Source organism: Sarcophilus harrisii, chromosome 4 (assembly GCF_902635505.1).
Source record: "Sarcophilus harrisii chromosome 4, mSarHar1.11, whole genome shotgun sequence".
In the NCBI taxonomy this organism is placed as follows: Eukaryota; Metazoa; Chordata; class Mammalia; order Dasyuromorphia; family Dasyuridae; genus Sarcophilus; species Sarcophilus harrisii.
This window is the reverse complement of record NC_045429.1, coordinates 10,273,402-10,287,703: the sequence shown is the minus strand read 5'-3', so window position 1 is coordinate 10,287,703 and position 14,302 is coordinate 10,273,402. Positions and strand designations below refer to the sequence as shown.

Here is a 14,302-nt window from a genome sequence, read left to right as displayed (position 1 = left end):
CCTGCGCTGGGCCAACTCTTGCCCATCTAGGACGCCCCCGCTCCCATGGGGGGATTCTGAGTTGGCCGGAACAAACAGGAAAAAAGGGGCACAGCAAAACTTCTGTGGGGGTTCGGGGCTGAATGCTCAAGGCCCCATCGCTGTCTCAGGGCGCTTTCATCTGGAGGGGAACGATGGGCTCTCCGGCCCAGGCCGAGTCCCGGGCCTTCTGGAGACACTTAATTAACCGTTAAGTATCCAGCACGGCCCAGTAGCGTGTCCCGAGTAGTGAACATTAACTGAATGACCGGCTAGACAGCGACATTTCCCAGAGAACCGTAAGCTCTGGGGGTTCGGTGGGTAAGTGTTACTTGTAATCAGGATGACCAGAGAGTCCAAATCCTGACTCAGATGCTTCCTAACCATGTGTCCCTTTCCAGCTTATTTTACAGATGAGGAAACTGAGGCAAACAGCACAAAGGGACTTGCCCAGGGTCTCCCAACTCATGGGTGTCTCAGGTCCTCCCGAGTCCATGTCCAGCGCCCTATCCACTGCACCACCCAACTGTGTTTTCCCTTAGGAATCTCAAATATATAAGTTTTGGCATGAGAAGGGCCTTCTGAGGTCATCTCGTCCAAGCCTTTCATTTTACAATTGGGGAAACTGAGGTCCAGGAAGATTCACAAGATTGTTGAGGACAGATTTAAGAGTGAAAAGGGCCCTGAGATCATTTGGCCCAAGCCCTTCGTTTTAAAGTTGAAGAAAATGAGGTTTGGAGGTTAAGTCCAAGATGGCAAAGATTGTAAATAATCCGGGTAAGATTTGAACCCAGCAACTTGATTTTTACGGAAACGTTCTGTATAACTTCACGTGGTTTCTTAATTATGGGTAGAGATACAGGAGAAAACCCAGAGCTCAAAAAATTTTTTAAATAAATCTAAAAAACACTGTTTTGAATATACCTGGGGGAAATTATTAAATTAAGAAATTCAGTTAATCCCCCCCAAAAAATGACTTTGAGCAAATAGGTTAATTTGTCTACTGAAAATATCCAAATGAACTGTAAAGAACATGGGAAGAAAGAGAAAGAACTGATTAATGTCAGTATGTATAGGATAATTTTACTATATAATGTGTATTATACATACATACATATATATATATGTATTATATAAACATATATAATATATATATGGCTAATGGTAGCCATTTATGGGGAGGTAAAAAGGAAAAAAATGATAATTTTGTTATAGACTTGAAAGGAACAGCAAGTTGTGCATAGAAGATTTAAAGTTTCATGGGCCATAATCTTTTTAATTGCACTGTTATGGAAATGCTTGCTCTATTCTAAAAATTAAAAATAAAATAAATTGTAAAAGAGAGAGAGAGATTTGAACCCAAGTCCTCTGCAGTTCTTTCTACCTCCCCACACTATCAAGGACTTTGAGGGAACATGGTGCTTGGGTCCTGAATCTTGAAGCATCTCTCCCAAGGATCACAGAGGAGACCTAGAAAGGCACTTGGAAACCATTCAGCCCAATCACCTCATTCTGCACTGACCCTTTGACAGTTAAGGTGGGATTCGAATCCAGATTTTTCCACCCTAGCATCAATGCTCTTCCCACTGGCTAAGGCTGCTTCTCTTTGAGGAGCAGCGTGATACACCGCAGACAACAAGCTGGGTCTGAATCCTGGCTCCTTGTGACCAGGGACAAGTCATTTTCTCTCTTCTGCCTCAGTTTCCTCATCTATTAAATGATGGGGCTGGGTCTTTCCGCTCCTCTGAGGACCACGGCCAAGTGTGAAACCCAGAAAGCCTGTAAAGGGCTAAAGGGGACTGTACCATTAAGGGGCCAGAATCAGCTGGGAATCATAACGCCCCTGAAGGAATCAGCCTTTCCTGACCAGATGTTGCTTGTGGATCGGGAATGAAATAAATGGGAGGCAAGAGGGAAGAAGAGGGAAGTCAGAGACTGCACCTGCCACCCAGTCTCCTTGTACCATTATCATCCTCTCACATGATCTGTTCTGCTGGTCAGAAGTAGATCCCCTGCAGCCACTGGCAGGCGGCTCCCAGAACCCCCTGCAGCCATTGTCAGGTGGCTCCTGGAACAACTCCTATGATACAACCAATGGGGGGCAGGAAGAAGAGGTTATAATTCCCCCAAGAAAGCAACTTCCCAGCTGGCAGCAAGAGCAGCAGAAAGCACCCAATACTTACCCCATCACACAGGACAGTGTAAACTGCAGAAGGAACAGACTGTCAGTCCAGCCGTCATACTCTATTGCCTGTAAAACACAACCAAACACTCGATTGTAGAGCTGAACCTCCTTCCCGCGCCCGTCCGCAGCCCCCCGAGCACCCCAAGGACGTTCCAAGGACAGTAGAACCGAGCAGCAGCTGGGGGGGCCTGGGTTCCCCATCTCCTCCCCACAGGGAAACAAGCTGAGCCCCGCTGAGGGCACTAGTGCTCCTGGGCCAACTCAACGGCATCTTTGACTCATCTCCCTAATCGTCCCCCTCCAGATGGCGGCCAACGGGCAAGAAGGAAATATTTTCAGAAGCAGAAAAAATGATGTTTTCCTTCCACCCACAGTAGAGTGTAGGAATTTCAGGCATAAGATCCAGGACCATCTAGCTACCCCAGCTGGGTGGCGCAGTGGATAGAGCACCAGCCCTGAAGTCAGGAGGACCCGAGTTCAAATCCCACCTCAGACGCTTAATACTTTCTAGCTGTGTGACTATGGGCAAGTCACTTAACCCCAACTGCCTGAGGAAGGGAGGGAGGGAGAGAGGGACTGAGACTCACCAACAAGAACAACAATTTTAAGAAGCAAAGTTCTTGAAATAAGATCTTAGCAAAGGGTCTCCCTGCCAGGGAGATGGAGGAAGAGACTCCATCGTAAATGATCACCAAACCAGAGGATGAACATGGCAGGAAGCAAGTGCCCTCCCTCCCCTGGCTCCCAGTTTCTTCATTTATGAGATGATTCCACCTTCAAAGACCAACCAGAAGGATTCTCCACCTTTTGTGAGTAACGGTCACCTCTGGCAGATTGGGAAAGACTAGGAGACCCTTCTCAGCATCATGCTTTCAAACACAAAATAAAACATATAGATGAAGAAACTGAGGCAGACAAAGTGTAAGTGACTTGGTCAGGGTCACAAAGATATGTGTGGAGGACTCAAACTCTGTTCTTCCTGATTCTAAGTTCAGAACTCTAGACCCCGGAGCCCACCAGCAGCTTTGCTAGGTGTTGATGGACTGTTTGTGCCCTTGGGGACGTCCCTGTGCCTTCACCCCTAAAGCTCTCTGGCTTCCCTGGAATCTTGGCCCAAACCTTTCCGCAGGAGCCTTTCCTGTATTCCTGCAGCCCCAGCTGTGGCCCTTTCCTCTCTGAGCTTCCCTTCCATCTCTGTGACACTGAAGGACACATTGTCTCCCAGCCAGTCTCTCAGTACCCTCAGTACTCAGCAGGGTGCCCGACACGATGGCTGCCTGTTGTCCTCCCTCCTCTCCGAGAGGACCCGAATGACACCCCATGTTAGAGAGGGGTTACAGGGCCCGACTGTGGCTGATTCGAGCAGGACGAGTTCCAAACGCTCCACCGCGGGTCCGAAATCAACAGTCCCTGCGAACGTTGGGGCAGACTCTCTAATCCTGCCTGTCCCAAAGGAAGCGTGTTTCCCGGTCACACAATCCAATCCAAAGCTCTTCAGAGAGACCTTGAGGGTGTCCTTGTGTCATTTTTCTTGCTGGCAAGATCCTTCCCAGAGTCCTCCTTACTAGAAATCATCTACCTGAGAGTCCCTGTGGCTTCCAAAGGGCCTTAACACTATATAAACTGTGGGTTGTACCCACAGCCAGGAAACTGCGACGGGAGCCCAAGCTGCAAAAGGTTCCTGGGAAGGCGCTGTGCTTTTGTTTTTCAAGGACCGGCCTGGAAATGGGTTCAGCTGGAAGCACCAGGAGGTGCGGCTCCAGGGCCCTGATCCTGCTGCCAAAGTCAGCCCTAAAAGCCATCTGGCTGCCAGGGAGCAGGGCCAGATCACACTGAGAGAACCTGCCTTGATGAAATAGCCTGTGCAAAGTGAAACGAGGGAGGGATGGAAAAATCAAGACGTCAGTGCTTTGGGGACAGCCACCAAGGCTGGAGAGGGAAAATAGTGCCCATGGATGTGGTGATGGAGCTCCGACTGTGAGAGGATTCACCTGAATTCTATGGAAAGGTGACTGCAGGACAGGGAGGGAACTGAGAAGGCGCCCGACCCAGCCTTCTGATCTCACAGGTGAGTAAACTGAGGCCCAGAAAGGTCATGGGATGAGTAGAGAAAAGTCTTCCTCACAAACTGTCTTGTAAGGGCTGATACAGAGGGATGTGAAATAAGAACAATCTATAGGATAATCACAATAAAATGCAAATAAGCCACACAGAAAGACAGGAAAAGAATGAGTGTGCTAGACTTGGAGGAGGATTCAAATCCCACCTTGGATACTTAATGGTTGAGTCATTCAGAACAAATCACTTAACTGCAATCTGCCTCAGTTTCCTCATCTGATAAATGGGGATAATAACAGCAGCTTGAAATAATAGTGATAATTCCTACCTAAGGAATTACCTAACCTTGGGTTAAGTAAGGCACAGTACTAGAACACAGTAATCAATCTTAATAAATGTTGACCAATTGACTTTAAGATTTTCAAAACATTTTATATGTTATCACTTCAAGTAACTTAAATTGTTCCAGATTCTGCCTCCTAAATGGGGTAACAGCACCTATTTGTATGGAGAAGAGGGTGGGGGGGAAGGGAGAGAGGAGGGGAAAGAGAGGGAAAGAGGGGGGAGAGAGAGAAAGAAGAAGGAAGAGGAGGAGGAGAAAAAGAAAAGGAGGAAGAGGAGGAAGGGAAAAGAGGAGCAGAAGATAGAGAACCTTTGTTGTTTAGTCAATTAGCTGTGTCTGACTGTTCATGACCCATTTAGGGTTTCCTTATCAAAGATATTGGTTGACCATTTCCTTCTCTGGATCATTTTACAAAGAAACTGAGGACAAGAGGATTAAATGACTTGTCCAGGATCACACAGCTAGGAAGTATCTAAAGCCACAGCTGAACTTGGGTCCTCTTGAATGCAGACTCGGCGCTCTAGCACCAGGTGTCTCACTGCCTGTTTTGCTCCTTTAAGTGCTAAATAAAGCTTAGCTATTATTACCTGCAGAAAGAACGCTGATTTGGGAGGCAGAGGGTCAGGGTTCAAACCCTCCCTGTCACTTGCTATCTGAGGGACGTTGGCTAAGTCCCTGCATCTACAAATCTGTAAAATGGGGGGAAAGGAGGGGATTCAACAGCTTCCTTCCCACAACAGATTCGTGACCCCGAGTCACGGTGACAGATTCTAGGAAGACAAACTGCCCGCCCCAAACGCCGGGTCTTGGGACACCGGGGGCAGAATGTTACAGGAGAATGAGGCGGATGGGCAGGAAGGAGGCTGGCTCTGCAGGGGGGAGGGCCTGAGTTCAGATCACACCGGCTGACGTTCCCTAACCTGGGGCCTGGGGGAGAGCTCTCTGGCTCTCTTTCTTCTCTCTCTCTCCCCCCTCTCTCCCTGGGCTGTTGGACTAGCTACTTCAAGGGGTCCCTTCTGGTTCCTGCTGAGATAACAGCACTTTAAAGTCCACAAAGCACGTGGCATTCATGAGCCCAGCCACCACCTGAGGGGTAAACAGGACAGGGGTCCCCGGCTCCATTTTACAGATATGAGAAGTGGGCTCATGGAGGTCACAGAATCCTAGACCTGGGAGAGACTGGAGAGCCTCCTGAGTCCAATGTTCTCATTTTACAGGTAAGGAAACTGAGGTCCTGGGAGGCCAAGGTCTATCAATCAGCATATATTAAACACCTACTGTGTTCCAAGCACTGGGGATACAGAGAGAGGCAGAAGAGACAGTCCCTGCTCTCAAAAAGCTCTTAGTTTTGGGGGAGACAGGCACATCGATAGAAATGAGCTCTATAAACCCAGGGTAAATAGGAAACAGATACCAGAGGGTAGGCTGGGATTCAGAGGGGTCAGGGAAGGCTTCCTAGAGGAGGGGGATTCCCTAAAGGACGCCTGGGAGGTCAGGAGGGCCTTCCAGGACAGGGGTGAGGGGCAGTCAGAAGAAATGCCCAGAGCCGAGACTCTGCTGGAGTAACCAGGGAGCCGTGTCTTGGATCCAAGAACCTGGCGGCGGGAATGAGGAGTTAAGACTGGGGAGGGAGGAGGAGGGGTTAGAAAGGGCTTGCCAAACAAGCAGTATTTAATCCTGGAGGCAAGAAGGAGCCACAGGAATTTACTGAGGTGGGGAGAGGCAAGGTCAGGCCTGATCTTGATTTTTGTGGCCAAGGGAAGGCTAGATTCCTATTACAAAGGGAGGAAGAGGAGCCAAAGTGGAGCTGCTCACCGTAGACAGCTACAAAGGGCAGAAGGAAAAACAGAACGAGAGAAGAATGGCTCAAGCGAGGGGGGGTTTCAGGATGGGGAGATGGCGTGTTTGGAGGCAACAGGGAAGGAGCCAGTAGACAGGGAAGTTGGAAATAAGTGAAAGAGTGAACATGGCAGAGGGGAAAATCCATTTTCCCAATTTTCTGGTTGCTGGCACATAGTAGGCACTTAATAAAAACTTATTCTCCTCCCTTCCTTCCCTGATCATAGATGTGCCAATAGAATCCTCGGTGACACGCACAGAACCTTGGGCCAGGAACAAGACAGCTCCTGGTTGGACCACCCGGACCTTGCTGGGTGAGCACGACAGAAATCACATGATGTTTCTGGGCCAGTTTCTTCCTTTGTAAAATGGGACTCAACGATCTCCACGGGCCGTCCAGCTCTGTGACTTTGTGGCCACTGGTCTAAATGTGTCTCCTCGCAGCCCTGGGTCCCTTGGTGTCGTGAGTGGGGAGCTCTCCCCAAGCCCACGATTGCAGGTCTCCCCATCATCTTTCAGGGTACTGATCCCCTTCTCTCTGGCATCCACCTTCTCTGGTCTGGTGCTTTAGATGAGTCGTGCCCTCTTGTTACCAGATTTAAGCTGGGATCCATGTACTTAAAAATAAAATTCTGATAACTATATTTCAATGTGATTTGGTTTCCTTTGTAATTCTATGCATTTTATTTTCTACATTTAAAAACACGAGTCATAGACTTCCCCAAAATGACTACCCACACAAGGGGTCCAGCCCCCCCCCAAAAAAAGGGCTAACAGCCCCCTGCAATTAGAATAGAGGCTTCTTGTGAGCAGGGCTGCCTCTGCCTTCAGACACAGACCCTTCACGAAGCACAGAAAGCTTAGCAAAAACAAATGAATTTCCACTTGTTCATTCATTTATTCAAAGAGGTCACTGATTTCAGCTTGTGCCCCAGGAGACAGCCCTGGGAAGAACTTCCCCTGGAGACTCCATCTCCCGGTGAGCCCCAAAGCAGCCAGAATTGGCAAGAATCCTGGCCACAGGGCCCGCAATCTGAAATCTGGGTTGAGCTGGGGCCATGATTACAGAAAAAGTCCACAAAGGGCTTGGTTTGAGGTTTCTGCTCAGGCTGAATGTGGGCTCCGGTTCCCAAAGTGTAACATGACCCAGCGAACCTCTGCACACCTACCCAGCTCAAAGGAACGCAGCATAATTAGCTGGGGAGCTGGCCCGGGCTGCCTTGGCCGGAAGCTGCTTGGATCTGCTTGGATCTGCTACCTCCTGGCTAAAGATGGGAGGGGGAGGAGGGAAAGGGGGAGCACTGTTGTACAGAGGCTTTGTAGTTGAGTTGGGAGATGTAGGAAGAAGCCTTGCTTTTCCTAAGTGCTGAAGCCAGGCTCATTGTCTAGAGCAGAGCTTCTTATAGTTTTTCTACTCGCAACCTCTTTTTACCTGAAAAACTTGTACATGACCCAGGGAATATAGGGATATAAAACAGGTATACAAATCAAACATTTACTGGTAATAAGTCAGTTTCCCAACCCTTATCTTCCATTATGAGACCCTCTATGGGGGTGCAACCCATAGTTTAAGAAGCTGGGCTCTAGAGACCAAATGCTTCACTCATTAGCATGGGAAGTTTCCAGGATTTACTTGAGTTCTCTTAGAGACAACTTTCAAAATGAGTATACATTTACAAAAGAAAACCAACTCGCAGATAATAGAGATTTGTGATTTCAAGTACCATCCTCCTTCTTTGTCCTATAGTGCAGAAATTTTATTTGGTGTTGAATAAAGATAAAAGAAGTTTTTTAATAAGTTTAAAATAAAAGTCTCTATCTTGATCTCCAAGAAGGAAAAAACACTGCTAAACACAGAAGATTTAAAAATAGAAAGAAATCTAAAGATCATTTTTACAAATAAGGAAACTGAGACGCAGAGGAGAATGATTTTCCTAAGAACATACAAGTAGTGACAAAAAGCAGGATTTAAACCCAGGTCTTCTGTCTCCAAGTTTACTGATCCTTTCCATTGCAAAAGGTTGCCTCAGTGACTTTCCCTGAATCCTTGCCAATTCTGGCTGCTTTCCCAAACCTCTCCAAAGGGGAGTCCTCAGGGCTGTCTCCAGGGACATAAGTCACAGAAGGACTAAGGGATTTGAACCTGGGTCCTCGGCCTCCAAACGTGGAGCCATTTCCACTGCTGGTCCACTTTGGGATTCAACCCCAAATTGTAGCTTTGATCCAGCTAGTTTCCTGTAAATCTAAAAATGAACCAGTCATCTTTGAATGGGTAGAAAGGAGAGAGGCTGAATGAGAATGATTCTGTAGGTCTTTGCTGATTCTCTCGCCAGAAATCCAGAAAAAGGAATTAAATTCTAACCTGGATCCTCCAATCTGCCATTTGAAAATAAATGCTAGAAAATTCTCTACAGCCAAGGGCAGCAGGATTTTTATTTATTTATTTTTGTTTTGTTTTGCTGAGGCAATTGGGGTTAAGTGACTTGCCCAGGGTCACACAGCTAGGAAGTATCAAGTATCTGAGGCCAGATTTGAACTCAGGTCCTCCTGACTTCAGGGCTGGTGCTCTATCCACTGCACCACCTAGATGCCCTTAGCAGGCTTCAGTTTTAAAAGTTTTTTCTTACATCAAGGTCCCTTCCCACCTTTCCAGACCCCCAAACCTGATACCCATCTATGTATTCTAAGATCTAGTAGCTCCGACTCACTGGCACTTCTCTCAAGTCTCCTGTTCACCTCCACCTTTTCGGGATTGCCAAATCCTGCAAGATTCAGTTCAGATCCCGACATCTTGAAGAAAAGACCCCTCCCCAACAAGTCAGGTGCTAATGCCATCCCCCTGAGATGAAGGTTCCTCTATATGTTGTCTTTACCTAGTTATTCTAATCTATCAGAAATGTGAACTCTGTGACAGCAGACTGGTTTCTGCCTTTCTCCATATCATGCTTAGCAAAGCTCCTGACTCATTGCTCATCTCCTCCATTTATTATGTAAATCGTTATTTTATTTTATTTTTTTTACAATTGTAGGTAAAGATAGTTTTCCATCTTAAAGATTTTTGAGTTCCACATTTTCTTCCTCCCTCTTGTCCTCTCCAAGATGGCAAGTAATCTGATACACACACACACACACACAATCATGTTAATCATATTTCCACATTACTGACACAGTTTGTTCCCCAACTGACCAATGACCGAGTAATGGCAGCAGCACAGAAAGAGTTCGACATAAATTTGGGAGCCAGAAACCCTGGATTTGAGTTATCAGGACAAGAGGAGTGCACAGTATCTAGGAAACTCCCCCGATTCCTTCCCCCAATAAGGTCCCTAGCAAGTGGTCATTCAAGGGAATGAGAAAGCCCTGCCTTCCAAAGCAACTCTTCCAAAGCTCTTTGAGCTGCCCCAACTTATTGGAACATTTTTGTTTACGCCGAGTGTAAATGTGCTTCCTGGAAATTCTTATGATTATTATTCTTCCAGTTCTGCCTTCAGCCTGATCTGTATCTTGCCACTGGACCCAGATGGCTCCCGAGGAGAGTGAGACTGATGACTTTGCACACTTTCCCTCCTTTAACTCCAAATCACTTGCCATCCCTCATCACTTCCAAAGAAGTGAAAAGCGCAGCTAATTCAATCCCTCTTCCTTCTCACAGCTCTTCACCTACTTAGAGACAATACTCAGTATCCTTCCCCCAGCACATATACATCCATCCATCCAGGACTTTTCTTCTCTAGGTTACATGGCCCCTGGTGATAACCTCTGAGCTCCTTCCAACTCTGCCATTTTAGTATTTCACTACTTATCAGCTGTGTGACCTTGGGCAAGTTGGGATGATCACAATTTTAGCGTGGGAAGAGACCTTAGCAAGCCACACCTAGATGAGAATTACACCACAAAGTACCCAACGATGGTCCTTCCAGTTTGGCCATCTTGTAGGAGGGACCTCTATCTAAGGCCTCTCCCAACCCTAGCTCTACCACGTGGGGGGCTCCATTCTGGAAGCTCTCCTGCCTCTCCTCATTTTCTTAAACCCTGCGGAGCTGAATTGACTGAGCCCCATACTCCAGCCTTGGGCTGAGAAGGGGAGAGCCCAGTGGGCCTCCTGTAGAGGAAGCTATAGCTCTCTTACTAGGGTCTCTTCTAGTCCTTAAACTCTAGTTTATTTGTGCAGTAGAATGGCCTGAAAAACTTAATGAGATTAAGTACAACAAAGCTCTGATGAATCATCTGAAAACACAGGAGCAGGAAAATGATCATTTTTGCAGATGGTGCCTCAGTAACATGGTGACTTTCATCATCAACTTATTACATGTTATTTTACCTTTGTGCCCTAAACACCCCCACAAGGGTGGGTTTGGACTCTCTCCTAACTCTGAGAACATAAAGATAGTAATATGGAGCACAGCTTGGCTCTAGACAATCTGATTGATTGTTACTATTACTATTAAAAATAAGAGCTCATATTTAAATGCTTTTTAAAAGATTTGTCAACTGCTTTATCAATATTATCTCATTGGATTCTCACAACAACCTTGGGAGGAAAATGCTATTATTACCCATTTTACAGATGAGGAAAATGAGGCAGAGATTAAGTGACTCAGTCTCCTATATTTGTTTGCTAAACTGTAAATACTGTTAGAATTGATAAAGGTGAGATTTTTTTTCCTCTAAACAAATTTCTGTAACAATGGATATCAGATAGGAGGAGGAGGAGGAGGATAAACTCAGAAATGAAGATGATGTCAAAATACAAAATACAAATTTTAAAAATTTTTAACTGGATTGAATTTTCTTCTTAAAATTTTAAAGTAGCACATATCCCAGAAGGCCAAGAGACTTTATTTTGCCAGCTGGATAGATAAATAGCTGGGGTGCTTCAAAAGGCCGCCTAATCATCAAAGGAGAAGGAATCGGCTTCCAATTTTGCAGTTATCAGGGCCGTGGAATTTATAGGCTGAGAGACGGGGAGGGCTGCCCTGGAGAGGCTGCTGGCCCTGGCACAGGAGCTGTGAAAAGGTTTAAGTAAATAAATAACAACAAGAACACTCATTTCTCTCAGTCACCAGAGCTGAGGAGGCAGCCGCCAGGTATGGAATTCAGGCTGCCGCCAGCTCCCAGAAAACTCATCCAAGGCTTGTAATTTCTAAGGTTGCATAATGGAGACATTATCCCACCCTGGCAGGCTACAGGGCGGCCCTTGTGCACCCAGACAGATGGGTTCTGTTCTCCGATGGCTCCTGGAGAACACCTCTCCAGCCCATCCTGCCGGGAGCAGGCCCAGGAGACGCAGCCCCCCTCAGCCTGGTAAGTGACCCCCACTGGCTGTGGGCAAGGAGAGTGGTCCAGCCCAGCAGATCATCGGGACTGCCTGACGCTCAGCAGAGCTGTGCGGTCAACCTGGCCACCTTTGTCAGCCCGGGTGACTTTTCTGCATAAAGCATAAAGCAGGCCGGCCTCCCTGACACTCCCGGACTAGAATCCGGAACATTTTATAAGTAGACACTGAAGACAAATTCGATTATTTCCTGGCAGGTCTAGGACCTACTGAGGAACCTGGAATAAAAATAAGTGCCCCCCCCCCTTTTAAAGGTAAATAGAAAATCAGTTACAAGGCTTCCATTCTCTGTCCAATCCCTAGGACTATAAACTTGGGTGCCAATTTCTCCTCCTTTCTGCCCAGGTCTGTTTATCAGCTCAAGGGGCACCCAGCCCTGGAGGCCCTTGCTGATTCTCCCAAGTGTTAATGCACGTCTTACCCCTACCTCCCACTGCCCTGCCCCCGGCTGACATTTTATATTTATGCACTGACTGCCACTGTTTCCCCTTCTCCCCTGGACAATATAGACTCCTTGAAGGCAAAATCTGTTTGATTTGGTCTTTGTGTAGCTCACACCTAGCATTGGCCAGGAGAAAGTTTGTCCTTTTACTATATCTCCGTAGTATATATATATATATATATATATATATATTTATAGTTACATATTTATTTATATTATATATATTATAGTATAGTTATAGTTATAGATTTATTTATATTATATATATTGTATGTTTATAGTATAGTGTAGTATAGTATAGTTAGTGTAGTATAGTATAGTATAGTATATCTACTATATTTCCTTGGCGAGAAGGAAATCCCAGTAAGGAAATATCCTCCATTACAGCCAATCAGAGATAATAATCATCTGCCCAATAGCTGCTGAAGGCAGCAGGCTCAAACTCAAAAAGAACAGGAGGGCAGCACAGTGACTAGAAAACGCATTACTTGCATTTCAGTGTATATTTATTTAGCTACACACTTCCCAATTCGATTTTATTCTGTTTCTGCCTGGAGGTCTGGAGTTCTGTGGACTCGGGTGTGAGTTTGACACCTCTGGCCATAGCACAGGGGAGTTAGTTATAGTTGTGGCAATTCAGAGGCAGGAGCAGAACCCAAGGTTTCCTGGCTCACTCCTTCCATCCTCTCCCCACTCCTCCTCAGACTTCCCCTCCATTCTTCACACACAGCCTTCAGGCCTTGGAAGATGCTTCTGGCTCGGGAAAATACGGGCTTTTCAGTTCCCCTTAAGAGCTGTCTTCTCCCCCCCCCCCCCTTCCCAAACTTAAGCCCTTTAAGGGCAGGGACTTTCTTTTTGTTTGCATTTATCCTTCCAGCACTCAGTATAGTGCCTGGCATATAGTAAGTGCCTAATAAATGCTTGCCAAATTGGCAAGACTCCAGTCAACTGAGTTCGTGCCTTTTTTAGAGAAAACTGAAAATCGTTATCAATGAGACTTTAGACAAGTCACTGAACCCAGCTGGGTCTTGGTTTCAGCCATCAGTGAAGAGGTGGGGCCAGATCTTAAAGGTCCCTGCTAGCCAAGTTCTAGGATCCCAGTACAATCCAGTAATCCTTCCAATTAGGTAACATTTCAAAGGGATTCAAAGTTAAAAGGGCAATGAGGTTGGAAGAGGAGTTGACCTAAAGCCAAAAGAATCTCCGGCTTCAAGTATTGGGGTACGGGGGGAAGGGGGGGGAGAGAGCATCAGATGCAGTTCCGCCTCCCTCCTGAACTACTGAAAGGGTAGCAGGAGGCCAATGAGCCCAGACCCCCCTCTGTCCAAACGAAACAAGAGGCCCCAGGCCTCTTTAGCTTCTAAGGCCCCAGGTCCTAGGCAAAGACGGAAAATATAAATGTAGCAGAAAGTCCCCCACCGGAACCCGGTCCCAGCTAAGTACTTAACAACTGTCTAGCACCAGGCAGAAACGACTCCAAGGGAAATCACTTCAATGGAAAGCTTTTTTTTTCTGGCAAAAAAGAAGGTTTTTCCCTTTTCTGAAAGTAAATTTTTTTTTTTATTCTGAATTTAAACAGTAGGAAAATAAATTCCACACACATGGATGCCTTCTGACGTGAGGATGCCATTTTCCCCTTTGCTCTGTTTGGCAACACATTTCTCACGGGCTTGTGATGGTTTTTTGGTTACAAAAGTATGGAATAAATTCTACACATTATGTGTGTGTGTGTGTGTGTGTGTGTGTGTGAGAGAGAGAGAGAGAGAGACAGAGAGAGAGAGAGAGAGAGAGAGAGAGAGAGAGAGAGAGAGAGACAGAGACAGAGACAGAGAGAGAGACAGAGAGAGAGAACAAACGAGAACTGTGTGTCTGACTCTCTTAAGCAGGTTATTTCTTTTTCCAAAATAACCCCATAGGACTATGGGAAGGTAAATAAATTCAGAGTTAAAAGATGCCAGGTCAAGTAACTTTCTGTTACTTATCACCTGGGCCAGTCCAGTCCCCTACTCTCATTTTCCTCTTCTGTAAAAGTCAGAGGCTTGGACTAGATGGCACTAAATCTATAAGCCAATGATTAAAAAT

At 46.3% G+C, this 14,302-nt stretch overlaps 1 protein-coding gene across 2 annotated transcripts in view; it reads right to left on the bottom strand.

Moving 5' to 3' along the window:
- SLC35D1 (solute carrier family 35 member D1) overlaps positions 1 to 14,302 on the bottom strand; it is a 53,187-nt gene that overhangs the window by 13,523 nt on the left and 25,362 nt on the right. For both annotated transcript variants that reach the window (XM_031968927.1, XM_031968928.1), the window contains exon 9: positions 2,202 to 2,269. In XM_031968927.1, the coding sequence (XP_031824787.1) occupies positions 2,202 to 2,269 (68 nt within the window). The remainder of the gene's footprint in view (positions 1 to 2,201; positions 2,270 to 14,302) is intronic.